The sequence below is a fragment of the Sceloporus occidentalis genome, unplaced genomic scaffold (genome assembly GCF_023333645.1).
Source record: "Sceloporus occidentalis isolate IW3139 unplaced genomic scaffold, rSceOcc1.0.p SCAF_47, whole genome shotgun sequence".
Classification (NCBI taxonomy): Eukaryota; Metazoa; Chordata; class Lepidosauria; order Squamata; family Phrynosomatidae; genus Sceloporus; species Sceloporus occidentalis.
The window spans coordinates 725,064-750,634 of NW_028317027.1; the positions used below are offsets into that span (position 1 = coordinate 725,064).

The 25,571-nt window shown below is 38.6% G+C and overlaps 1 protein-coding gene across 1 annotated transcript in view; it reads left to right on the forward strand.

The window, feature by feature from the left end:
- LOC149289180 (E3 ubiquitin-protein ligase HERC2-like) overlaps positions 1-25,571 on the forward strand; it is an 81,530-nt gene that overhangs the window by 36,641 nt on the left and 19,318 nt on the right. Inside the window, exons 28-71 of the mRNA XM_089490854.1 lie at positions 868-1,000; positions 1,083-1,210; positions 1,301-1,496; positions 1,981-2,111; positions 2,870-3,043; positions 3,639-3,775; positions 3,867-4,018; positions 4,132-4,323; positions 5,059-5,246; positions 5,551-5,743; positions 5,921-6,103; positions 6,387-6,571; positions 8,339-8,486; positions 8,574-8,770; positions 9,108-9,338; positions 9,876-10,014; positions 10,442-10,585; positions 11,175-11,317; positions 11,412-11,682; positions 12,145-12,284; positions 12,930-13,028; positions 13,323-13,491; positions 13,582-13,707; positions 14,635-14,743; positions 14,851-14,990; positions 15,871-16,061; positions 16,443-16,548; positions 16,635-16,726; positions 16,839-17,014; positions 17,409-17,520; positions 18,160-18,241; positions 18,517-18,660; positions 18,783-18,873; positions 20,025-20,202; positions 20,717-20,798; positions 20,880-21,051; positions 21,282-21,426; positions 21,509-21,734; positions 21,930-22,107; positions 22,796-22,982; positions 23,235-23,372; positions 23,802-23,993; positions 24,667-24,820; positions 25,194-25,301. Of these exons, the coding sequence (XP_089346980.1) occupies positions 868-1,000; positions 1,083-1,210; positions 1,301-1,496; positions 1,981-2,111; positions 2,870-3,043; positions 3,639-3,775; positions 3,867-4,018; positions 4,132-4,323; positions 5,059-5,246; positions 5,551-5,743; positions 5,921-6,103; positions 6,387-6,571; positions 8,339-8,486; positions 8,574-8,770; positions 9,108-9,338; positions 9,876-10,014; positions 10,442-10,585; positions 11,175-11,317; positions 11,412-11,682; positions 12,145-12,284; positions 12,930-13,028; positions 13,323-13,491; positions 13,582-13,707; positions 14,635-14,743; positions 14,851-14,990; positions 15,871-16,061; positions 16,443-16,548; positions 16,635-16,726; positions 16,839-17,014; positions 17,409-17,520; positions 18,160-18,241; positions 18,517-18,660; positions 18,783-18,873; positions 20,025-20,202; positions 20,717-20,798; positions 20,880-21,051; positions 21,282-21,426; positions 21,509-21,734; positions 21,930-22,107; positions 22,796-22,982; positions 23,235-23,372; positions 23,802-23,993; positions 24,667-24,820; positions 25,194-25,301 (6,802 nt within the window). The remainder of the gene's footprint in view (positions 1-867; positions 1,001-1,082; positions 1,211-1,300; positions 1,497-1,980; positions 2,112-2,869; positions 3,044-3,638; positions 3,776-3,866; positions 4,019-4,131; positions 4,324-5,058; positions 5,247-5,550; positions 5,744-5,920; positions 6,104-6,386; positions 6,572-8,338; positions 8,487-8,573; positions 8,771-9,107; positions 9,339-9,875; positions 10,015-10,441; positions 10,586-11,174; positions 11,318-11,411; positions 11,683-12,144; positions 12,285-12,929; positions 13,029-13,322; positions 13,492-13,581; positions 13,708-14,634; positions 14,744-14,850; positions 14,991-15,870; positions 16,062-16,442; positions 16,549-16,634; positions 16,727-16,838; positions 17,015-17,408; positions 17,521-18,159; positions 18,242-18,516; positions 18,661-18,782; positions 18,874-20,024; positions 20,203-20,716; positions 20,799-20,879; positions 21,052-21,281; positions 21,427-21,508; positions 21,735-21,929; positions 22,108-22,795; positions 22,983-23,234; positions 23,373-23,801; positions 23,994-24,666; positions 24,821-25,193; positions 25,302-25,571) is intronic.

Sequence of the window (25,571 nt, forward strand, 5' to 3'; positions counted from 1 at the left end):
TGGACTTCATTTTTAAGAGAGATATGCTGGTCGGCTAAATCGTTGTAGGGTCCCAGTTATATCATCCACCTTATGATCCAAGGCTTCAAGAGGGCTAACAGGCAGTGACACCTCTCACTCATCCAGGCACTCCACTTGCCTTTGTTTGGGGGTGAAGTATCGCCTTCCTTGATCTTTGGGAAGTCGTTTTAGCTTAACTTAGTTGTCGACAGCAGTGTTATTGGTTAAGAATTTCCCCACCATCAGAGGTCAGACAGTCCTTCTATTTGTTAAAACAATTTAGCCGCAAGACTGGTTCCTTAGAAGGCACTATAGGCATAAAAAAAGCATTTAAAAATATAATTTTACTATAGTGTTCATTTATTGCGGTTGCTTGAGCCAAGTGCAAAGGAGCAAATAAAAAATGTTTGTATGGGAGTTCTAAGTTATTAGAAACTTACCTGTTAGGGACAGAAAATGTTCTAGGAAGACTTAAGCCAATTAAATCTTCAAAAATAACTATTTTAGTAATGTGTGGATGCTGTTTATTGTGTTTACAAGCGGAAGAAATTAGGGTTTATTCATAATACCATCAAAAGTGGATACAAGAAAAACATTCACCAGACAATGAGCTTTTCCTAGGTTCTCTTCCTGCATTAACGGTGCAATTTGCAAGAGTTCGCATTCCTTAATGGAAAAGTTGGTGAAACAGAATGTTTTGGCTCGCCTTACTGAATAAACCATTATACCTTTCAGTAACAAACTGGAAAAAAAAAAATCTGTATTTATAAAAATTCAATATCCTGAAAATGTTTTTTACTAATCTGTATAAATGCTTATTGGTCTCCTGTTTTGTGCATGCAACTTATATTTTTCCCCCATTCACAGGACTTCTTGTGTCAAATAGAAAGGTATTGTAAGCAGTGTCACTTGATCACGCCAATAACATTTCCCCCAGAGCATCCTGTGGAAGAGGTTGGGCGCTTGTTGCTGTGTTGTCTTTTGAAACATGAGGATTTAGGTATGTTTTCCATGCACGTCAGATAAAAGAGTAAAATGTTTGTGAAAGTGGTTTATAGTTACCCTATTCCTCTCTCCTTTAGGTACCATAGCTCTTTCTCTGGTTCACCATGCCGTTCTGAATGTGGATCACATTAAACAAAAAGCGCTTCCCAAATCTGTAGCGGATGTTTGTCGTGTTGTTTACCAAGCCAAATGCTCTCTTATTAAGGTTTGTGTTAAATTCCTAGTTTAGTATCTGGAGGAAAACGTAATCTAGTACCTGTCTAATTGCATTTTGTTGTTTGACCACTGTCTATAGACTCATCAGGAACAAGGACGCTCTTACAAGGAAGTGTGCGCCCCTGTCATTGAGCGCTTGAGGTTTTTGTTCAACGAACTTCGCCCTGCAGTATGCAATGACTTGTGTATCTTGTCAAAGCTAAAACTCTTGAGCTCAGCACCTCGCTGGAAGAGAGTTGTTCAAAAAATCATCCGCGAGAAAAGGAAAAAAAAAGGTATGGTTTATTTAATTTGCCTAATTGTTCAGTACAAGGGACCAGTGTAAATGTTGGATAATGTTCATAGTCTTATTCTATTTGAAAAATATGGTTCAGTGACAATCTGCATTGTTGTTAATGTTATGTGTTATTAAGCACCAACACGTTATGCAGCACGTTAAGTAGGACAGGTAACACGCATAACAAATATACATTAATGCATCAGGAGAAGAGATCCCTGCCTGTGAGGTTGCCATCTAGCCTTATGGTAGTTCCAGTCAGGAATGGTGGGCTTTTTGAGGGCCCCACTCGGGAGCTTACAATCTAAAGTAAAACTTTACTTTGACTTAATAAGCTCTGTCCTCCCCAACATAATTTATCTATGCAGCAGAACAGCACCCAAAAATGTTACTAAGGACAATAACTATTTATAAATGTATTTTGTATTTACACACTCATTTTAACGCTGATCTTTTTTTTTTTTTTTTTTTTTTTTTTTAAGTATCCAAAAAATCTTCAGATGTCGAAGACACAAAAATTGTAAACGAAGAAGGTGAATTGGAGGAACCTTGTGTCCTCCCATCCAGCCCTTTGTCTCTGGATAAGAAACCCATAACTGTGAAATCTCCTAAGGTAAACACCTGTTGTTTCTCCAACTTGTGCCATGCTCTGTGCATTTTTGAAAAAATTCTGTGTCTTAGGCTTCTGCTACAACATCAAATGGAAATTAGTAACTCCAAGTTGGTAGTAATTTTTTTTATTTTTGCTTTCTGTATGTCACCATAAGGCCTGCATCCTGTCCATCTTATAAATGATAGTCTGTTAATTATGTTGGTTATCATATGTTTTAGTGCTAGTTGGACCTTTTTTGCAGATGTGTATTTTTATTTACATTAGACTTGTGCATTCGTGTTCGGGCGAACATGAAAACGATAACGAAAGGTCCATTTCCGCTGTTCAGCCCGAATACCGAAGAAACAAGTTCCGCGTCAGGAGTTAAAGATCTGTACGAGCGACTCCCATTGGCTGCCAGCAGGGGGCTCCTCTGCCAGGTCAAAAATGTTAGCTGTTGCTCAGTGTACATTTTTAATGTGTAATAATGTACTGGATATTTTGAATGGCTGATATATGTTTAGGGTGGTTCTAGAACAGGGGCGTCCAACCTGCGGCCCTCCAGCTGCTGCAGGACTACATCTCCCATAATGCTCTTTCAGCTAAGGGGCTGGCTGAAGAGGATGGGAGATGTAGTCCTGCAGCAGCTGGAGGGCCGCAGGTTGGACGCCCCTGTTCTAGAGTCTTCTTGGTATTAGACGACATATGGATTGTTGGCCAACAAATAATGTGTTGTGATTATTCGGAAGGTTAAACAATTTTTTGTTTGTCCCCCACAGGATAAATTGCAGCCTATTTTGAGTACTGTCACTGGGGTTCACAAATATAAGTGGCTAAAACATACCGTGCAGGGCACTTATCCACAGTCTGCATTGTTATCCACCATTGTTGAATTTGCATTAAAGGAAGAACCAGTTGATGTGGAGAAAATGAGGAAATGCTTGTTAAAACAGGTAATATACAACTTGCCTTAGTTACATTTTCTTGCTGTAATGACTGCTTGCCGACTGGCAAGAAACACACGGCCAAGCAGTGTGTTGTACGTCCTCAAGACATTTCTTGAGGACTGATTTGTTTATCATTTTATGAACTACATTTACCACTTTTGTCAACAACAACCTTTTAAATGCCTGCTTTTGTGTCGCATGACAATTGAAAAAATTATTTATGGGAATACAGCAGTGTAATCAATTATGTTTCCAATACTATTGTTATGACATGTTAAATTCAGCAGAATAGATGGGACAGCACATTTATGATTATTGGCAATCCGTTACAAGCCTCTTTTTATAAATCCTGTGCATTAACTATTACATAGTGTATTTATGTGAAATATACCTGGATATAAGAAAATTGCCATCACCATCTCCTGGTCTAGAGAGTGTGCTGCACTGATTGTATTTTGTGCACTTTAAAGAATAACATATTTTGGAGAAACTGAAATGAAAGGAAAGATTAGTTTGTTTTTTAACTCTAAGAGGGGCGGTTGAACTTAAATAATTATTTAAGTTATCGTTAATCTGCTCCAATGAAATATTGTTTTTCCAGTTGGAGAGAGCAGAGGTTCGCTTGGAAGGAATTGACACTATGCTAAAACTGGCTACAAAAACCTTCTTACTCCCGTCGGTGCAATATGCCATGTTTTGTGGATGGCAGAGACTTGTCCCTGAGGGAACCAGCCTAAGGTACAAGGGGTTCTTTTTTTTTATTATTTTAATGTGTTCTGTATATTCCATCACCTTTTTATACTAATATAGACCCTTTCTATTGTTTCAGTGAGCCTCTGACAGACTGTTTAAAAGAGATTGATCTCATACCACCTTTTAACCGAATGCTTCTTGAGGTGACCTTTGGAAAACTGTATGCATGGGCTATTCAAAATATTAGGAACATATTACTGGATGCCATTAGCAGGTTCAAGGAAATGGGTGAGCAGCTTCTTTTCCAGGAAAATGTTGCTATGTCTTAGCATTTCCTGTTTATGCCGTATTGCAGCAGTAAATGTTAAAATATCACACTTTGATTGTATATTTTCTATTAGGTGTTCAGCCTGTTCCTCTTCAGATGATAACTAATGAAAATCCATCAGGACCAAGCCTGGGGACAATCCCACAAGCGCGCTTCTTGCTTGTAATGTTAAACATGCTGACACGCCAACATGGAGCAAACAGCCTCAACCTGCTTCTCAATTCCGGCATGCTGGCTCTTACTCAGACTATCCTGCGTCTCATTGGTAGGCACAAAACCTGGGGCAAATTTCTTAGCTCTAAATGGAGACTTGTGTGTTCAGCTTCCTGAATTCACTATGCATTAGAAAGAGCCATCCAATTTGGAAAATTAATTTGCAAGAAGGTGTGAACTTGCCCAACGTAATGTCTAGTTCAGTTAATGAGGTGCCTCAGATTTATAATGCTTTATGCCATCAAAATTATTCTTGTAGCTGAAGCTCAATGGTCTTTGGGTCTTCATAATCTAAAGTTGGGGAGATAAAACTGCAAACCTCCTGCCAACTGTCCCTAGTGTATAGATCCCAAACCCTTGATGAATTATTATTTTGTTCTTGTTATTTTAAAACTAGTTTTAAGCAACTAATGTATACATGTCAATCATAATATAATGTCATCAAGGCCGTTTTTTCCCCTTCATTTTTAATTATTCAAGCATTGAAACCATGATTACCCCTTTTAATATTGTATTTTGTGCTATTAGAGTTAACGATTAGAAACCTTGTTTCGGTTTTACCGAATATTATATTTTTTATGTTACAGATGTGGTCTGTATAGTTGGAATGGCACATTGTCTTCAATTTTCTTTTTTGACATGATTTTAAAAATCACAAATATTTCCTAAAGTGATCCAGGAGAAAAGGACACTACTGTGCAGACATCTAAAGACTAACATGATTTCTGTTTATCTTTTTAATCACAAATGAACTTCTTATATTTACACATTGTCTTTTACAACACAGGTCCTAGTTCTGATAACATTGAAGATGAATCTGGCACTTTTGTCCTGGGAGCCTCAGCCACAGTATTGGAAGAGTCGAGAAAAGAGACCACGCCGGTTCAGCTCCCAGCATCTGGCCCAGAACTAGCAGCTATGATGAAAATTGGAACCAGAGTGATGAGAGGTGTTGATTGGAAATGGGGGGACCAGGTGAGAAAGTTGATTAAACTACTATTAGTGTATACAACAGGGCTACCTGTAAACTGTATATATTCCACCATTTATTTGAGATATATATATATATATATATATATATATATATATATATATATATATATATGTGTGGTCTCGGTAAGGATCTGTAGTACAGTAAATTAGTGTTTTGAGAGAGCACAAGGTGAAAATTTCAAATGTTTTGGTAAAATGTATGCATTATTTTCTGATGTAATTCTGTATCTACATATCTGCTTAAAATACTGGTAATAAAATTGTTGTTTTTTTCATATATCTGAAGGATGGACCACCACCTGGCTTGGGTCGTGTTATTGGAGAACTTGGAGAGGACGGCTGGATTAGAGTACAGTGGGATACTGGTAGCACAAACTCTTACCGAATGGGAAAAGAAGGAAAGTATGACCTGAAGCTCACTGAGCCTCCCCCAGCTACTCAGCCTATGGCAGATGACTCTGACACAGAGGATGATTCAGGTTCGTTGAGCTATTTGGGGAAAACTGTTATTGTTGTCATTGTTGCCCCTTATTGTGGTAGTTACAAAGTGATATCTGTCTTTCCTATAACCCACTTATCATTAGGGGCTTCAGGCAACTGTTTCCGCAATCTTCACTAAATCAATTGACACCACATTGTCTTCTCTATGCTTTCAGAGGGAGACCAGCTTGAGCGGAATTTACATCCCACCTCAATGATGTTGATGAGCACGGTAAACCTCCTTCAGAACTTGTGCCTTTCAGCAGGTGTCAATGCTGAGGTCATGCAAAGTGAAGCCACTAGAACTTTGTGTGGGTTGTTGCGCATGTTGGTGGAAAGTGGCACACAGGATAAGACTGGTGAGTGTGGGTCTCTTCTACTTAATTTTATATGCCAATAACAATAATCTTCTAGGCATGGCTTGTAAAACATAGTTGCTTACCTTTTGTATGAAATACAGAAGCTTTCGTATGTACTACTCCATGTAGTAACCTCACGTGTATAGTGGGGCATTGTATGCAAACTTAAATTGTAAAACATTTTTGAATGGCTGGCTTTTTGTATCATTATTGATCTGCCTACTGCAGGGAAAAAAATTCTTGGCATTTAACGTGCAGCCTTTTTGTTTTTTGTTTTCCCCAGTGACCTCATCCAGTAAGATGGTGTACAAAGAACAGCATAAAAACTGGTGCTCTCTGGGATTTATTCGTAATATTGCCCTTATGCCCCAGATGTGTAGTACACTCAGCATGTCACAGTGGATATCACTTCTAATGAAAATTGTGGAGGGACCAGAATCTTTCACAGCTGCTTCTCTGCAGAGACAGGTAATCAGACCTATTTTTGTTTTGTTTTTATTTTTTAAGGAGAAGTGTAAATTAAATTAGTTTGCTGTACAGCATTTTAGAAATTAACATTTTAGGAAGCCTCTGTGAAATAATTTATCACGTTACTTGTCTCTACATATGGTGTTTCAGTGTGAACGTAGCAGTTTATGTAATTGATGGTCAGTCAATTGCCAATAAGTGCTTCTTTATATTATATACTTCTTTGTATATAAAGGCAGTGTCGAGCGATGGAGTTAAACTGCTCTTCACATACACGGTGCAATACATTGTAGTAGAACCTGTGTTGCTCGCTGGGTTTAAGTCTTGCTGTCACGGTCAGGACTACTTGCCAAGCCGTGACTGTGTGGAGGGCGTGGGCATGAAGGGGTTAATAGCACCAGGCCTCTGGATTTACTAACTTCACCCCTTAACAAGGCATAAATTACACCAAATTAACCCCCAAATCCTGCCTGTATCCCCCCAGGTAGTCTGCCACCACTCACGATTTTGATACCGGATTCGTGAGAAATCCGAATTAGAACCTTTATCTCTATATATATATAAACCCACCCTGGGCAACCAACATATATATATCCTGTAGAACTTAATAACAATATGGTAACGTGTTATCCTCTCTTAGGGTTTGTGGATATCGATACTAGAGCCCAAAGACAGACTTTGATTATGAATATTTTAATAACAAAAAGACAAAGATTACACAGTGCCAGAATTACAGAAACAAGACATACAAAATAAAAGTAAAACAGCAAACAGTTCTTAAAAACAATAGGACTTAAACACAGGACCCTCACTCACGAGTTTCTCCAATAAGTAGGCCTGTGGGAACTCCTTAAGTCCAGATGGATTCTTACGATGTTGTTCCGCTCAGAGTATATCATGGAGTTCTGCTTTGAGGTCGCTGCATTGTCCCTAAATCAGACTTTTGCAAGCAAACGCCCCTCTGACCACATGTCCAATTATATGACACCATCCCCAAGAATCGGGTCCCATCTTTGATGTGCCAATAAGTTATGGTGGGGTAAAGGTGATGGAAACCCCCCACTTAAGATAGGAATGGAATTCCTATAACTCAGGGTCCTTATCTGTTAGGCCATGAATCACCACAGGGGTCCTTTGGGAAGATGACACCTCTAGCCAGAACAGATACAGAGGGCATTCACAAAAACACATTTACATCAACCTCAGATTAACTCATTGAATGCCTAAACAAAGAAACTAACCACCTCTGCTGGGTTACCCTTCCATGCATCCACTACGTTATATGAGTTAATCATGACACTTGCTCCTTGTTAGAATTGGAGGACCAAATGTATTAAAATTCTTCAACTTCTAAATCCTTTTTATTTTTCTTCAAGTCTTTACATTTTGCGAGTTAGGATAATTCAGGTTTTCTTGTGTTCGAAAGTGTAAAGGGAAACATTTTATTTAACTTTTTATTTTTATAAGCAAGCATGAGCAGAACACGATACATTATTTGGACTATAAAATAGTCCCAAACATTTCACTGGATTCTCTTTCTCTGCCAGAAGAGTCATTTACTGTAGTGTTGGTATTGATTGTCCTTTCTGTCAATGCAAGACTGCAGATGTAACTCACACCTTTCCTTAGAAGTTTCATGTATAGGTGAATATTTCTGGCATTTACCATATATGTCAGATAATTTTTTGTGCAGGACCCATAGCCAAAAACATTTAATAATTTTTATGGATTTACTTCATGTTGTATTGCTCTTCCCATCTTGCACAGATTCTTGCTGTCCGACTACTACAGGCAGTGCTTCCATCTTGGGACAAAACAGAAAGGTTATGTGACATGAAACTTCTTGTTGAAAAGCTGTTTGGTTTTCTTGGGAGTCTGCTGAGTACTTGCTCCTCTGACATCCCCCTGCTCCGAGGTAGGTTGCTATACCACAGCTCACTGGACTGGACATCGATATGTTCAGTTCATGGAACTCTGTTAAAAATGGTAATTTTCCTTCTAGAGTCCACCTTGCGGAGGAGAAAGGCACGTCCCCAGGCATCGTTGACTGCCACCCACAGCAGTACGTTGGCGGAAGAGATTGTGGCTTTACTGCGCACTCTCCATTCCCTGAACCAGTGGAACAACCTCATCAACAAATACATAAACTCCCAGCTTAACTCTGTAACCAGCATCTTTGAAGGAAAACGTGCTGATATGGTAAGATTAGTTTTTTCTGTAATTAATGAAACAGTTTTCAAAATGCCAGCTGTATTTGCAATACCAAGAATGATGTTTAAGAATAGATAAATGACCAAAAAAGAAATATGTTCAAATATTATGTGTATTGGAATGCATATGTTGGCTGTAGTGGTAACTTTTTTCCAGCTTGACAATTAAAAAAAGGATATATTATTCAAGTTGGTAGTAGGAATGACTTCTGGCTTCTAAAACTCATGTTCTATTCTTTTTATATAACAAAGGTTTATTTATTTAAAACAGTGTAGCTTTTTATGATTTCTATGTCAAGTTTTGCACATAATTTTTCCTTTAATAGGCTGTTTTAGAAGACTACTTTCCGGATTCAGAGAGTCCAGATGTGGGCAGCCTAATGGCTGTCTTGGCAGTTATTGGTGGTATAGACAGCCGATTGCGTCTGGGTGGTCACGTAGTGCACGATGAATTTGGTGAGGGAACTGTTACAAGGATCACTCCAAAAGGAAAAATCACAGTACAGTTCCATGAAATGAGAAACAGTCGGGTTTGCCCTTTGAATCAGCTCCACCCGGTAAGTTGGCTTATGTGAATTTTCAATAATGTTGGTTTGGCCAGGACTGTCAGTTCTTAGAAGTGATGTGCTGTATCAAATTCTATATAGTTAATACATTGTCCTTCCACTAGCAGGCACCATAGCAATATATATCATAGAAGCGAGTCATAGAACGTCACTGCATAGTGAACGCAAAAAATGCCTCCGATAGATGAATACAGAACTGATACGTAATTAGAATTCTCATAAGAGGAATCTGATGGGATGTATTTTAGCCTAATCCAGCAGTTTGGCTATTATTCTGTTGAGGTGCCCTGTTTTATCAAAATACTAGATGGTTTCTTTCAATGTAACGCACGTGTGCTTTTCTAGTTCAGTGGATTATTATTAAAATTATACAGCTTCCATATTTTCATTTTATTTTTCTTGCAAACCCAAAATATGACGGTTTTCATGCTCAGGTGCAAGACTGTGGAGAATTTTTTCATAGGATTCCTATTATGTGTACATCAATACCGCTGTTTATTTTATATTCTTCTTTTTGTATCATTTTAGTTACCAGTGGTTCCATTTAGTGTGAACAACTTGCCCTTTACTGAGTCGATGCTGTCTGTCTGGGCTCAGCTGGTGAATTTGGCAGGGTGCAAGGTAGAAAAACACAAGCTGAAGAAGTCTCTTAGCCATGGACTAGTAGGTATGTTCCTGGGTGAAGCCACAAACTATTAGGCATGCAGTGCATAACTTTCATATATTCTCTTTACCACCGTGAACACGTAATTATAGATTATCAGGCATTTCAATTTTCTCTTAACTCTTGTTTTATATTGCTGATCTTGCAGCGTTAATATTATCTGCCATTAGATTTAAATTTTAAAAGCAATGATTTTCTTAGTAAATGAAAACCAATTTTAAAATCATGAACAATGTTAGGTAAAATTAACAGGCTCTTCTAAGAACTTTGGGGAGGTAGCCACTTGCTTCGCTGTGGAAATGTTCTGCTCGTATAAGTCAGAGTGTTTTGATTTGTGTTACAACCATTTTTATTAACCTCATGTTGTTTAGGAACCCTTTATTACCTTTACTCCTCTTTAATGTATGTATCTATGTATTGTTTTTAACAGACCAAGTGGACTTGGACAGGTTGAGGTGCCAGCAGTTGAAGCTGTACATACTGAAAGCTGGCTGGGCCCTTCTCTCTCACCAGGACAGATTGAGACAGATTTTATCCCAGCCATCACTTCAAGAGGCAGGCATCATTCCAACTGGTATGGACAAGTGCATTTGATGAAACCCTAAATGAAAATGATGGTCTATGTTGTCGTTGACTTGGTTATAGGCTGACTTCTGGCATGATTTTCATCAATGACTCTTATCTCACCAATTCCATTTTTCCCCAAAACCTGCTTTGTCCTTGCCCTTTCTCTCTTGTATACCTTATTTAGTGCCATAGATTAGAACAAAAATATGCACAAAATATATTGGTGTGGATCCTTTGAAATTCTTTTGGATTTTCACTTTTCCGTCATAATGCATATTAAGGCCCCTTTAAATAAACATTTTCTCCTCCCTTGCAAATACATGGAGGGGCTACACCAGTGCCTTGCCCTCCCACAAGCAGTTTTGCTTGTTTAAACACAGCTCCTGCTTGTCTTCCGCAGCCCTAGACTTGTGTAACGGTTCTAGGGTGTCTGATGAAAGAAGGCATTCCCATTAATAGTGACTGGCAGATAGGAAGAGTTCTGCCGCAATAATAAATTGATTTAATAAATAGTCTTTGTGCAGCTGAATTGGACATTGAACTATCTTTGGTACGTTAGGCTGAAATATGAAATCTGTCTGGGTTTTATTTTCCAGATGAAGGTGCTGCAGCATCACCTGACATTGGTGATATGTCTCCTGATGGACCTCAGCCACCAATGATACTTCTGCAGCAGTTACTAACAGCAGCTACTCAGCCTTCTCCAGTGAAAGCCATATTTGACAAACAAGAACTGGAGGTATTTTGTCAGGTTCACTGCAAGAAAATTAACATGCCATTTTTATATATTAAATATATTACACAAACACAATTATTTTATGCTTTTTGTGTAGGCTGCTGCTTTGGCCGTCTGTCAGTATTTAGCGGTGGAGTCTACACATCCATCCACTCCCCTCTTTGAGGACTTTTGTAGCTCCAGTGAGATATCTTCGCCTGTCACAGTGCAACACATCCATCCGCCAAAAGTAAAGAAGCGCAAGCAGTCTCCTGTCCCACCCGTTCCCATTGTAGTTCAACTGATGGACATGGGATTTCAGAGAAAAAACATTGAGTTTGCTCTCAAGTCCCTCTCTGGAGCATCCGGAACAGCATCAGGTTCCCCAGGTAGTTCAAATGATGTTTAAATAAAACTTTCTACATGTTTTTATTAGTAACAATATGCAAATATATCAGAAAACCAAATCACAGCCCTGATCTGCCTGAGAGTTAATGAGTGTGTCATTCAGTCGGCTCCTGATGTCTTAATGTTTTAATACACACATTTTGAAGGTGTGGGACAATTTCTGGTGTTTACAATAATTTCAGTGCAGTTTGTACAAGTAGTTCACAGTGGTAAAGAATGAACATGGCCTAATCATGGCCAGCCACCCAGTCAGATGTGGGACCAAAAAGAAATCACACACTTCAACCTAAGAGGAGAATTAGAATTTTTTTTTAAAAAGTGTATATGGTTTTCCAATGATAAAACTTTTGGTACTTCTTTGTCTAGAAAGGGATTAATATTGCCAACAGATAATCAATATGCAACTTCGTTGATCGATAACTCATATGGACTTATTTTTGTAGGAGTGGAGGCTTTAGTAGGGTGGCTGGTGGATCACCCTGACATCCAGGTCACCGAATTGTCTGATGTTGACACAGCTTCAGAAGAGTCAGATGATGAAGTGGTAGAAGAAGTCGAAGAGCTGGAAGCCACATACCCAGTGGTTGGTTTTACTGTTGTTAATGTGAATTTAATCGGTTAAATCACCCTCAAAACAGCACCTTATGGTATTTTTAATTCATAGTATGTAGACTTTTTTTTTTGTTTAAGCAATACAACTTGTTTTAGGTCATAAAATCATATTTCAATTTTAGTTCATTGCTAATCCATTCTACAGACACGGATATTTAAAAACTCCCCCTTCTGCAAATCAGTGAAGTGATATAGTACTTTTTTCTTTAAAAAATTTATATTGAAATTGTGACATTAACTTTATCTGCATACAAAGGGCTTGGTTGTAAACATCTTGCAGCCCAATCATGCTTGAAAACTCAATTGATATCATGCTGTAAACTGCTCACGGGTGGTAGAATTTCAGTGCATTTCTGGAAAATAATGAACTGTGTGTTTTTATATGTTGATGTAATGACTTTCTCTCATAAATTTGTTCTATAAAATGCAAGTATTTTTTCCCCCTCTTCAAAAGCTGATCATTTGGTTAGAATCTGAGAGTTTAAAGGCAGAAAAACCGCCACTTGATCTTGTCTAGGCATATGATATCCAGATTTATCCCATGCTCATCTAATTCCCTCGCTGTATTATAAAAAACTTTAACTGCGGTTGATTCGTGATGTTCTTTCTGTTGTAGCCCAGTGGTGCAGTTGTGACAGAAAGTCAAACTTATAAGAAAAGAGCTGATTTCTTAAGCAACGATGATTATGCAGTGTATGTGAGGGAGAATATCCAGGTACGTGTTATTGTCTTGGCATACCCTTGTTTCAGTAATTTGAAATGTTGTTGTAAACAATGTTACATTAATCCTTCTCTTAGATACTAACAGACCGAAATCTATATCTAGTAGGATGAACCCAAATGAAGTCTGCCTGCAGTTGCTACTTAAAATCAGAGTTTTAAGACAGTAAAGCTGTCTGGACTATTATATTTATCTCAATTCTCTTTTTTTCTTTTAGGCAAATATCAGAAATATGAAGTTTGATTATTTGAAGGTTTCTTCTTAATAGTATTGCATTGTTCATTCTAGGTTGGTATGATGGTACGATGTTGCCGAACATATGAAGAAGTTTGCGAGGGCGATGTAGGGAAAGTTATTAAGTTGGACCGAGATGGGCTTCATGACCTTAACGTTCAGTGTGACTGGCAGCAGAAAGGTGGCACCTATTGGGTACGGTACATCCATGTGGAACTATTAGGTGAGTCTGCTTCCATTGTGGTGCGTTTTTCTAGGTATAGTTAATCCGTGGTAGAATTAAGACACGCTTATCTGTCGTTGAAATCTCCAGGTTTCCCACCACAGAGTTCTCCGTCACACATCAAAATTGGTGACAAAGTGCGGGTGAAGGCCTCAGTTACAACACCAAAATACAAATGGGGATCCGTAACTCATAGAAGCGTGGGGGTTGTAAAAGGTAATGTACATTCTCGGATGAATGTCAACATCACTAGTTTGTACCATTCATCTCCTTGGGAATGTAGTAGTTTTAATGTTTCCATACTTTGCGCCAGAACTCTTATTCAAGATGAATGCTGGGAAAAAAGTAATTCCCACTGGTGTATTTTTATTGTTTGTATTATAAACATACAAACTGCTTTACTGTCAGTTTGAATTGGATTAATATGTAGCTAGCCTTCTGCTTATACATCGGTCGTGAAACAAATGTTGGTAGCTTTCGTACAGACTCCGTCAGCGGCCGCAGATGGTGTACAGCACTGTACACTACTAATGAATTAGTTGAAGGGAAAATGCTCCTTTTATTTGGGGTATGAGATATTTTCGCATATAGTGGTTATAGTAATGAAATAACATCACCTGGTTATTAATTGGGTATGGGAAGACGCACCATAGTATTTTACATGACCCAAAAACAAAAAAGGCCTGTAGCATCCGATTACTGGCAGGAAAGTAATGCCATTGAACTCTCATAAGAGCCAGTGCTGGTACTGGCTGTCAGTGTGTTGTGAGCAGTGATAAACAGGAGAAGCTTTTGGCTAAGTTCATCTACAAACCAAGTAGGAACATAGTGTGAATACAAAAAGTGGTTTCAGATGAATCCCTCCTTGAATTTTGCTCTGGTGGGAAAACGTGCATTTAACTAAAAAAAGACTATTCTGGTTCAGTTTGTTAGTGTACATGTTGTCTTTGTTTGTGTTACTGTCATCACTAATTTGAGTTTAAATCATTTTCTTTTTGCTTGTTGCATTGTTTCCTTTGACGATGCTTGGCTCTTATAACAGGGCCTGGCATTCTCTTTAATACAGATTTATATTTTAAAGACGTATTCTTTTCTGGATGTTTTAAGTTATTTTTAAGTTCTAAGTTATGTTTTGTTCTGTAGCTTTCAGTGCCAATGGAAAAGATGTTATTGTAGATTTCCCTCAGCAGTCTCATTGGACAGGATTGCTGTCGGAAATGGAGTTGGTCCCGAGCATTCACCCTGGAGTAACGTAAGGATTACATTTCAACTTTCTTTTTTGTGAATAACTATAAGCAGTATGCTTGTTTTTGAGAAGTGATGTTTGGACAAAGTAATATGGCTGTTTGGTCTCAACAGCTGCGATGGCTGCCAGATGTTCCCTATTCATGGACCAAGGTTCAAATGTCGCAACTGTGATGACTTTGATTTCTGTGAAACATGCTTCAAAAACCGAAAACATAATGCAAGACACACGTTTGGCAGGATAAATGAACCAGGTAATAAGTTTATATGTGTTAACATACGCTTGCTTTTGTGTATTTATATGTTGTGTGGGTGTGACTCTTATTGCATATACCGTATTTGCCCAAATATAGGCCACACTCCCCCCACCACTTTGCCCGATGCCCAGGACATGCCGTGCGGTGCAGGCAGCAGGGTTAGGATACAGATCCCCCGCAGCGCTGCAGGGGACCTGCACCCTACTCTCCGATACACTCCCCTGCCACCACTTTCCACAGGGAGAGTGCCGGCAGGGGAGGTTGTCTAAGCGCATCGTGCAGACGTTCACTAGCTGCGGCGATGTGCGTAAACAACCTCCGCCGCCGGCATGTCTGCTCGATGTGCTTTAACAATCTCCCTTGCCAGGAATTCCCACGGGGGGGAGTCCCGGCAAGGGAGATTGTTAAAGCACATCGTGCAGATGTGCCGGTAGCGGAGGTTGTTTACGCTTGCCGGTGAACGTCTGCACGATGCGCTTTATTAATCTTCCTTGCCGGCACTTCGGCACCGGAAGTTGTATACGCGTATTGCGTAGAACAGATGTCCCCCGCCGGCCCCGCAAGACCTCCGGGACTCGGAGTCTGCACTGGTAAGTCTAGGGGAGGGGGGCACATCTCGGGGACGACGACACAGAGTGGCAGGATATCTCGGGGGGGGGGGGGACAGAGTGGCAGCATATCTCGGGGGGGGGTGGCACAGAGTGGCAGCGTATCTCGGGGGGTGGCACAGAGTGGCAGCATATCTATTATACTTAGAATTACAATTTTTCTTTAAAAAAGCACCTAACTTTTAGGGTGCGGCCTATATACTCTGGTGCGGCCTATAATCGAGCCAATACGGTAAATGTATTTATGCATATTTTGCATCTTGTTACAGGCCAGTCCCCCGTGTTTTGCGGACGCTCCGGCAGACAGCTGAAGCGGCGCCATAGTGGACAGCGGGGAATGCTCCTTGATGACTGGTCAAGGATTGTAAAAAACCTAAATGTTTCCTCATCTGTGAATCAAGCCTCACGTCTTATTGACAGTAGTGATCAGTGCTGGCAATCATCTGGGTCACAAGGAAAGGCAAGTTACAGTAGTGTGTATATAAAGACCAACAATGGGTTTATACATTAAATTGTAGCTAATGGCTGTTGGAAGGCTGCTGCCTAAGAGACAGTGAAGCCTTTGTCATGTTTTGAATCAAACTAACCTCACAAAGCAGTCATGATAGAAATGTTAAATATAGATACGAACTGCACATTTGGAATGGGGGACTGTCTTTATACCATATGGGAAAAATATAAATTCACTTTGCACACTTTCTACAAAACCAAAATTGTGTTGTGATTTCTTATAAGTAAATTTACTGATTTTTTTTAATTTTTTTTGGTCCACTATGTAAGAAGATTTTGTGGTTTCTGTAATTGTTGTCCATAACAAGGGTTCATTTGTTTCCCTGTTTAGCACTGGATCCGTTTGGAGATCTTCCCCGATGTGTTGGTTCATAGACTGATGATGATTGTGGATCCTGCAGACAGCAGCTATATGCCTTCTCTCGTTGTTGTTTCAGGTTGGGTATTCCATTTCTGATTTATGTAAAATAACTACACAGGCATAATAGAAAACCCACAGACTCATTGTTTCATTTTACCACAGGTGGCAATTCCCTCAATAACTTGATAGAATTGAAGACAATCAACATCAACCCAACAGATATGAGCGTGCTGCTCCTCAGTGACTCTACAGAAGTAAGAAAATAATTTGTGTATGTTTTTGGGTGTAATCTAAACACCATTTTAAAGCTTTTACAGCTACTACAACTTGGTTTCTAATAGCTATTGTTTTTTTTGCCAAATTAAGTATCACAGGTATATAGAAATTGCGATAAAGCAATGCCGAAGCTCTGGCATAGACTGTAAAATCCATGAGCTGAGCATCATTGGGCAGATTCGGGCAGAAGATGAGGACTTGGCTACTGTTCCTTTCCTTGCTTCAGATAATGAGGAAGAAGATGATGATAAAGCCAGCACTGGCAGGTGAGTGATGATGAAAATAGATCCAGGAGATTTTAGATGCTTTTAATCAGTAACAGAAAGTGAGTACGGAGAAAACCATCACATACATTACACCTTCTGGATCACCATCTTTTCCCTAACAATATTTTGTTTCATAAGTATCACTTTGATTTATATAGGGTTGTAAAGCACTTGGCATTAGAGCACACCTCTATAAAGCACCTTATAATTAAATAGATATCGTTATTTTAAATTGGATTATTCTGTAATATCTTCAGATTGTATAAAATGTTTTATAACTTTGAGTAATTACCAAACTCTATGTCCTGTAATTAAAATGAGCTTTGTTTAGAATTCATGGTCATATCTGAGTGAAGGAAGCTTGAGTAATATTTTTTTTATTGTCGCTTATTAGCTTTGTGAGGAAAAAGACGGCTGGCTTAGAATCGACAGCATCGATCAGGACCAAGGTTTTTGTGTGGGGTCTAAATGACAAAGATCAGCTAGGAGGACTAAAGGGTTCCAAGGTAAGGCCCAATCTGCATCTGTCCATTGATCTAGCATAAGTCACACATACTGTACACACGAAGGGGACAGCTTCTGTTATCCAAGTATTGTGCGTATAGTACATTAAAGCTGCTTTGTACACCCTCCGGAATTGCTGGCAAACACATAAAGAGATTTGTTTATTATTTGCTCACACTTGGGTTATGTGAAAAGGACAATTCTTGTGCCATATAAGAGTGAGCTGGAATGTTCCACTGGATGTTTTACAGAATTGCAATTGCTATATTGCGTGCAAACCAGCTGTTTCAACTTAGCTGCATAATATCTCATCAAAGCAGATGGAGATGGTTTTAAAACACCTATTTTCTATGCAGGTTTTGTAATTGTGCTTAACCTTTGCATACCTATATGTTGCCTTTTACCGGTTCCTTTTGTAGTTCATTTTAATACTTTAATAAGCTTTATCATGATATAGATATTTAGGCTATTACTCCTAAAGCCCGAGGTAATTTCCTTGTATATGAAAGTCTGATGAAAAAGAGAGCCAATCTAATAAAACAAATGGCAAGTTTGTACCAATGGTACAGGAAGACACAGCCTTATTCCTACTGCATGTCATGCTATGGAATTACTCATAAGAATTTGGTTTTCTAATGCAGATCAAAGTTCCTTCGTTTTCTGAGACGCTCTCGGCTCTTAATGTTGTACAGGTTGCTGGTGGATCAAAAAGCCTTTTTGCAGGTACTATTTAATGACGCAACGCAAGCTTTGTGTGCTGCATTGTTGCCTGTTTTCTCACTGTTTTCTCACTGTTTTCTCACTGTTTTCTCACTGTTTTCTCACTGTTTTCTCACTGTTTTCTCACTGTTTTCTCACTGTTTTCTCACTGTTTTCTCACTGTTTTCTCACTGTTTTCTCACTGTTTTCTCACTGTTTTCTCACTGTTTTCTCACTGTTTTCTCACTGTTTTCTCACTGTTTTCTCACTGTTTTCTCACTGTTTTCTCATTTTTACAGTTACTGCAGAGGGTAAAGTGTATGCATGTGGAGAGGCCACAAATGGAAGATTGGGCCTTGGCCTTTCCAGTGGCACTGTGCCCATTCCGCGCCAAACCACGGCTCTTAGTAACTATGTAGTGAAGAAAGTTGCTGTTCATTCAGGTAATGGAGTAATATGTGTGCACGTACATCAATAATTCATCATTGTTTCAATGTGTAAATATTTGCCCCCTCTCCATCTCTTCAAATAATGCAAATAATAATACAGCAAAAAATATTTTCAGGTGGAAGGCACGCGATGGCTTTAACAGTGGATGGAAAGATTTTCTCCTGGGGTGAGGGTGATGATGGGAAGCTTGGACATTTTAGCAGAATGTAAGTAAATTATAATATTTTCTGCATATGCTTCAATAAAGACTGTTTAGTTGGAAGTACGCTTAGCACACAGGCATTATGTCACCCTATGTGTTTGGGATTTTACCCGTTGTAAATTTTCATTATTTTATTTATTTAAATTTTTTTTTTAATTTATACAAAAATACAAAAGATTTAGACATAGTTACATAATTACATACATATCATCAAACAGTTATAGACAATACATCATTTGGATTCCATGTATCAATTTATCACCAAAAGAGTATAAAATATATCAGTGTGTTGTTGACTTGTTTAGGGCATCTTTTTGCTATTAATCCGTTGGTATAAATTAACCAATGAAGATTTCTTTTTTAGGGTGCTAATTTTTTTTTTTTTTTACCAATCCATTTTACAATCTAGAAGAATTTTTATCCATTTTTCCCAGGCTTCATAACTTTTTTGATTCCATCTCTCATGAGTCGTAATCAGTTTCTCCATATACCATTGGTGTAATATTTGGGATTTGATTTTTACCCACATTATTGGCTCTGAAGTTCTCCAATTTTTAGCTATATTTGTTTCATTATTTTAAATTGACATGAAGACATGTCATTTTCAGGCTTAAGAACACCTATGACCTTTGTTTGACTTTGACAGTGTACAGCACCAAAGTGCTGGTAAAGTGACTTATATAAATATGTGAAATTTAACTACACGTTGATGACATAACTGATCAATTTATCATGAAATTACAGACAGGTGGTATAGTGAACAAGAAACTTGGAGGGTGACAATGTGAAAATAAATTAAAAAGAGGGATATTGGTCCCGGTAAATACAAAATAAACAAACAAAATGATACTTCTGCATCTTCCAAGATCAATCAGCAATGTCGTCCAGATGAATTTATATGAAAAAATAAAAACCAACTAGTACTTTCTGTTATACTGTATATTTGTTAATCTTAAATGGATAAAAAAATGATGTCCACTTACATTTAGTGGCACAATCAGTAATTGCGCAATATAATTTGTGGTAAATAAATCATGAATAGAATTTGGCAATGGGATGGTTAATCTGGATTATCGGAGCAGACCGGTGGTACTCATTTTAAATCACGAAATCTCTGGGGGAAAAAAAGCTTCATTAAGTATTTCTTTTCTTTAGGAACTGTGATAAACCTCGTCTTGTAGAGGCGCTGAAAACTAAACGCATTCGGGACATTGCGTGTGGCAGCTCTCATAGCGCGGCGATTACATCTAGTGGTGAATTGTACACATGGGGCCTTGGAGAATATGGTCGCCTTGGACATGGGGACAACACAACACAGCTAAAACCTAAAATGGTGAGGCAAAAAAAAAGCGTAAATAGGTGTATTAAACCATCATGTTGAGGCAAGAGCCAGGCGAATATAGAAGCCATACCTAGATTATTTGCCATGCATAGTGTAACATGTTTTCCATGCATTGTGTGTATGTGGAAAAGTATGTTTCAAATGTGCCATTTACAAAATAATATTGTCTATGGCATGCTTTGTGCATAGATTACATGTGTTATTATCCTCCATTAGATTTTACTTATTTTCATGGTTCAATGTAAAATATTCACAGAAAAAAGCCTCATGCAGTTTTCAAGTAATTTTACTTTGTATGTTTCCTTCAGGACGCATTAGGATAGCATGCCTGTGCATAAGCAGTAAGGGTAGCCCTAATCATGCTATTCTAATAAGCAACTGTTACTAATAATGACTTGCCTTGCTCCTCTTGATAAGTCTTCATATTTGTTCTGTACCAGGGCACCCTGCTTGTAGGTATTCACACAGGATTTCAACTATTTTATTTACTAATTTTTCTCTTCAGGTAAAGGTACTTCTGGGACAGAGGGTGATACAGGTGGCGTGCGGAAGTAGGGATGCACAGACTCTGGCGTTGACAGATGAGGGTATGTGAATTTTAAGGTACACAGATGCTGTGCTGCAGAATTATCTGTGATCTGTACTAAAGCGGGATTTCTTGGTTTCAGGACTGGTATTTTCCTGGGGTGATGGAGATTTTGGAAAGCTAGGTCGTGGGGGCAGCGAAGGCTGCAATATTCCTCAGAATATCGAGAGACTGAATGGACAAGGAGTTTGCCAGATTGAATGTGGAGCTCAGTTTTCTTTGGCACTCACAAAGTCCGGAGTTGTGTGGACATGGTAAGGTCAAAATAAGTACAGCTCATTTTATATTTTACTAGAAGACACATGTAAAAGATGATCAAAATCCTACAGTATTATGTGTCTTAATCCTAATTTCTAATGTATAGAAGCACGTAGACCCATTCCTTAAAATTCCTAAACCATTTATTTCGGTGGTGTATCAAGCACTGTTTCACGTTTGAATTTCCAGTGTAAACATATTAATTAATGTCAACTGTTCATTTTAGGGGAAAAGGTGACTACTTCCGGCTTGGTCATGGTACTGATGTCCATGTAAGAAAACCACAAGTGGTGGAAGGGCTCAGAGGAAAGAAGATTGTTCATGTAGCAGTTGGTGCTCTCCATTGCCTTGCAGTTACTGACACAGGACAGGTAATGCATTGTGTTGGAGTGATTTCTTCACACAGCAAGCTATTGGGCTCAGCATGAAGTGACCAATTTATTAATCTTCTAGGTTTATGCATGGGGTGACAATGATCATGGCCAACAAGGCAACGGGACAACTACTGTCAACAGAAAACCTACACTTGTTCATGGGTTGGAAGGGCAGAAGATAACACGTGTGGCTTGTGGGTCCTCTCACAGTGTGGCTTGGACAACTGTGGATGTAGCCACGCCTTCTGTTCATGAACCTGTCCTTTTCCAAACAGCCAGGGACCCCCTTGGAGCTTCCTATCTTGGTAAAATACAATTTCCACTATTTTCCCGTACAGATTACATGGCTATGTGGGCCCCAAAGAGCATGTGTGTTGTGTACCAAATGGAAATTACAGGCCGTTTATTCACCTATGATATTCGTATTTTAGAGTAGACTTGCTTAAGCAATGGACTGGATTTTGTTTGGTCTTATCATGCACATTTTCTTTTTTGTGAAGGTGTTCCATCAGATTCAGAGTCATCTTCCACCTCCTCCAGCAATAAAATAAGTGGAGTGAATAACTTGAAACCTAACCGACCATCCCTAGCCAAAATACTTCTGTCTATTGATGGCAGCCTTGCTAAACAACAAGCACTCTCTCACCTACTGACAGCACTGCAGATAATGTTTGCAAGGTACGAAACACAGGATCGCACCAATCATTATATATGTATATATCATTTGTATTCGCTATAGGCCAAGGCACGTGTTAGCCAATCAGGTGAGGTTGAGTTTGTGTACACAGTTAACCATATGACTCAGGATAAGGGTTAGTAGTTGGACCATACACCTGTGATCAGAAACTTAATGTTAATTATGCAGGTGTTCTATAAACCATGGTGTGTTTACAGTATGTCAAAATAATGTGTCACTAGCCTCTGTCCACTTTTGATGTGCAGAAACAAAAATCAAAAGTATGTTATTTAAGTGGATAATGATTTATGGAATCCAAACAAATAAGTCAATGTTTATAGGCACCTTAGTATTCCAACCAAATACAGAGACACCTGAATGTTGATTCATTCACATTTTTGTGATCCAAAGCATGATTCTAATAACAAAGCAAATTTGCCCCCCAGGTATCAAACAAACCAAAGTAAATAAGCCAAAGTGAATTTGTTTTGCTTACTTATTGTTTTATAAACGTTTGTAGCATTTACAGTATGTGTTGAAAGATATGTTGCTTTCCTGGCAACTGCAGACTCAATGATATACATGTGACAGCTTCCTCTGCTTTACACACTTTGTAGATGCCTTCATTTGGTTATGCTGAATTGGTTAAATATTTGTATGGGCCTCAGTCTGTGTGCTTGTATTTTGCAGGGATGCTGTGGTTGCGGCATTGATGCCAGCCAGTATGATTGCACCAGTGGAGTGTCCATCTTTATCCACAGCTCCACCATCGGATATGTCTGGAACATCCAGTCCTATTAACAGTGATGATGTGGGGTTGGCTATGGATTTAGAGGAGCGATTGAGCCCAAGTCCTTGGCAAGACAGACGAGGGGAGGTATGATTTAAATATACTGAAATGTTCACACTAAATGCTTGTGTTGCAGTACAACATTTTATGTATAATTAGCCAGTACAGAAACGGCATATTAGGAGAAGTGTCTCTTTACTTGAATTAACTCAACTCTTAACTAATCAGTATTTAATCATATCGCATATATGGGCAAGCGTTTGCTGATCTGATCTCCAAATCATTGGTGTTTTAAACTTCTTCAGCTCTGATCTTCACCAAGTGTCCCATTTTGTACAGGTTCCTTCTGAAGATGCTGTTACACCATCTGCTGTTACTCCCTCTGCTTCTGCGGCCTCGTCCCGTCCTTTCATTCCGGTCACAGATGATCCAGGAGCAGCAAGTATCATTGCAGAGACCATGACAAAAACAAAAGAAGTGAGTAGTCTCACATAGGTTCATAATTTTTCATAAAATATGATTTATGCTTCCTCTTGTTGCTAACCTCATAAATAATTTGTGTTTGACTTCAGTGTTCCATCTTTTCTGTTTGAAGCAGGTTGAAGCAGTTTTACACGGCTTGTTAAAAAAAAAAAGTTAAATTATTTAATAAGTGTGCTTGTTAGAATTAAAATGTAAAAAAAAAACAGGCTTACATTGAATTTTTCTTTTCATGTTAAATGTCTGCATATCAGAGTAAATTGAGAGCAAACAAAAAATGCTCACCATTGTATTGGTAGAGGCCATGTTAGACACAGCACATCGCCTTTTTTGTCCTTCTATGGTAATAAATTGTGGAAAAAGTGTCATTATATTGTCCCCTGAAATATTTCTTTATTTAAAAATAAATGTCATCTATTTGCTTAGGATGTGGAAAGCCAAAGCAAAGTATCAGGCCCTGAACCTCAGTGCTTGGATGAATTCACAAGTCTGCTTATCCCTGATGACACGCGAGTCATGGTTGACCTTCTGAAACTGGCTGTCTCTAACAGGGCTGGTGAGAAGGGGAAAGATGTTCTTTCTGCTGTGCTATCTGGTATGGGCACAGCATATCCACAGGTCAGTACTCACACCCCCATACACATGCTTATAAGCATTGTTTTCAAGAGTGAAACGCTGCCCTTTTAATTGTAAAATGGGGATCACTCTTACCAAGAAATGTATGTATGTATATATATATATATATATATATATATATATATATATATATATATATATATATATATATATATATATATATATATATATATATATATATATATATACATACACACACACACACACACAGTCCAAAATCAACAATTGCACACCAATCACCACTTTTTTAGCCCGGTGCCAAGTAGCTGCAACAGCAAATCATATAACATCCAAAAATAGTTACCGGCACTCCAGGGACTTCTTTATATAATTTATTATTTAAAGAAGTCCCTGGAGTGCCGGTAACTATTTTTGGATGTTATATATATATAATATACTCACACACACACACAACCACCTAAGCACCCACCAGTGTCTTGATCAAAGAAAGGTGGACTCGGCCAGAAACAGGAAAGATCAGCAATTTTCATGTCAAGGGCTGGCTAGTATTTAAATTCAGTTCCTGGCATCCTCCGCTTGTAAAGGTAATATTTTCAGTTCCACAAGCATTTAGTGCCAGTTCATACCAATGTGTTCTGTCGTCGGCCTTCTTGCTGTTGAGTATTAATTGTATGTTGCGTTACCTGTCATTCAGGTGGCTGACATGCTGTTGGAGCTATGTGTCACAGAGCTGGAAGATGTGGCCACTGACTCCCAGAGTGGTCGCCTCTCCTCACAGCCTGTTGTGGTGGAAAGCAGCCATCCATATACAGATGACACTTCCACAAGCGGAACGGTAAAAATACCAGGTATGTGACCAGCTGTTTCATATTAATGGAATACACATGTTTTATGTGGAAACATTTTGATGTGGTTAATGCTCTGTCCAAGATAAATGGTCAAAATTAGGTGCAAATTGATTGCATCATGATATAGGGTTCTTGCTGCTTTAAATGTAAAATATTATAGAATTGCTATTGTAACTTTATCTTGACAAAATGACACATTTTGTGACACATTTCATTTTTTCCCCCGGTTATTTTAGACCCCCCCCCAATCTTTATACTTGGCTTAATGCAATCCAATGTGTAACTGGAATTTATTATTCCAGTGTTTATTCCTGAAGAATACAACTGATTGTTTGTAGTTTAAATCAAGCAATTCTCTTTTGTGACTTTTTAGGTGCTGAGGGCCTTAGGGTAGAGTTTGACCGCCAATGTTCTACAGAGCGGCGTCACGACCCACTCACCGTTATGGATGGGGCCAACAGGATAGTTTCAGTCCGATCAGGTGATGAAATTATTATTATTTATTGATTTATAGAGCGCTATTGTATTCCTCTGTGCTGTGCCGTCATAATAAATATATTTAAATTTGTCATATGTTTTTACTATTTTTATTTTCATATTTTTGCACAACTTAAATTAACGGTTGGCCTCCTTGAGCATTATGAGAGATGCACACAGACAAAGTGGCGGGCTAAGCAATATATGGTCACATAGTGTGACAGAATGCCCAATATTTATGCCTTAAATTAGGGTGTGCACTGAATTCTTGCTT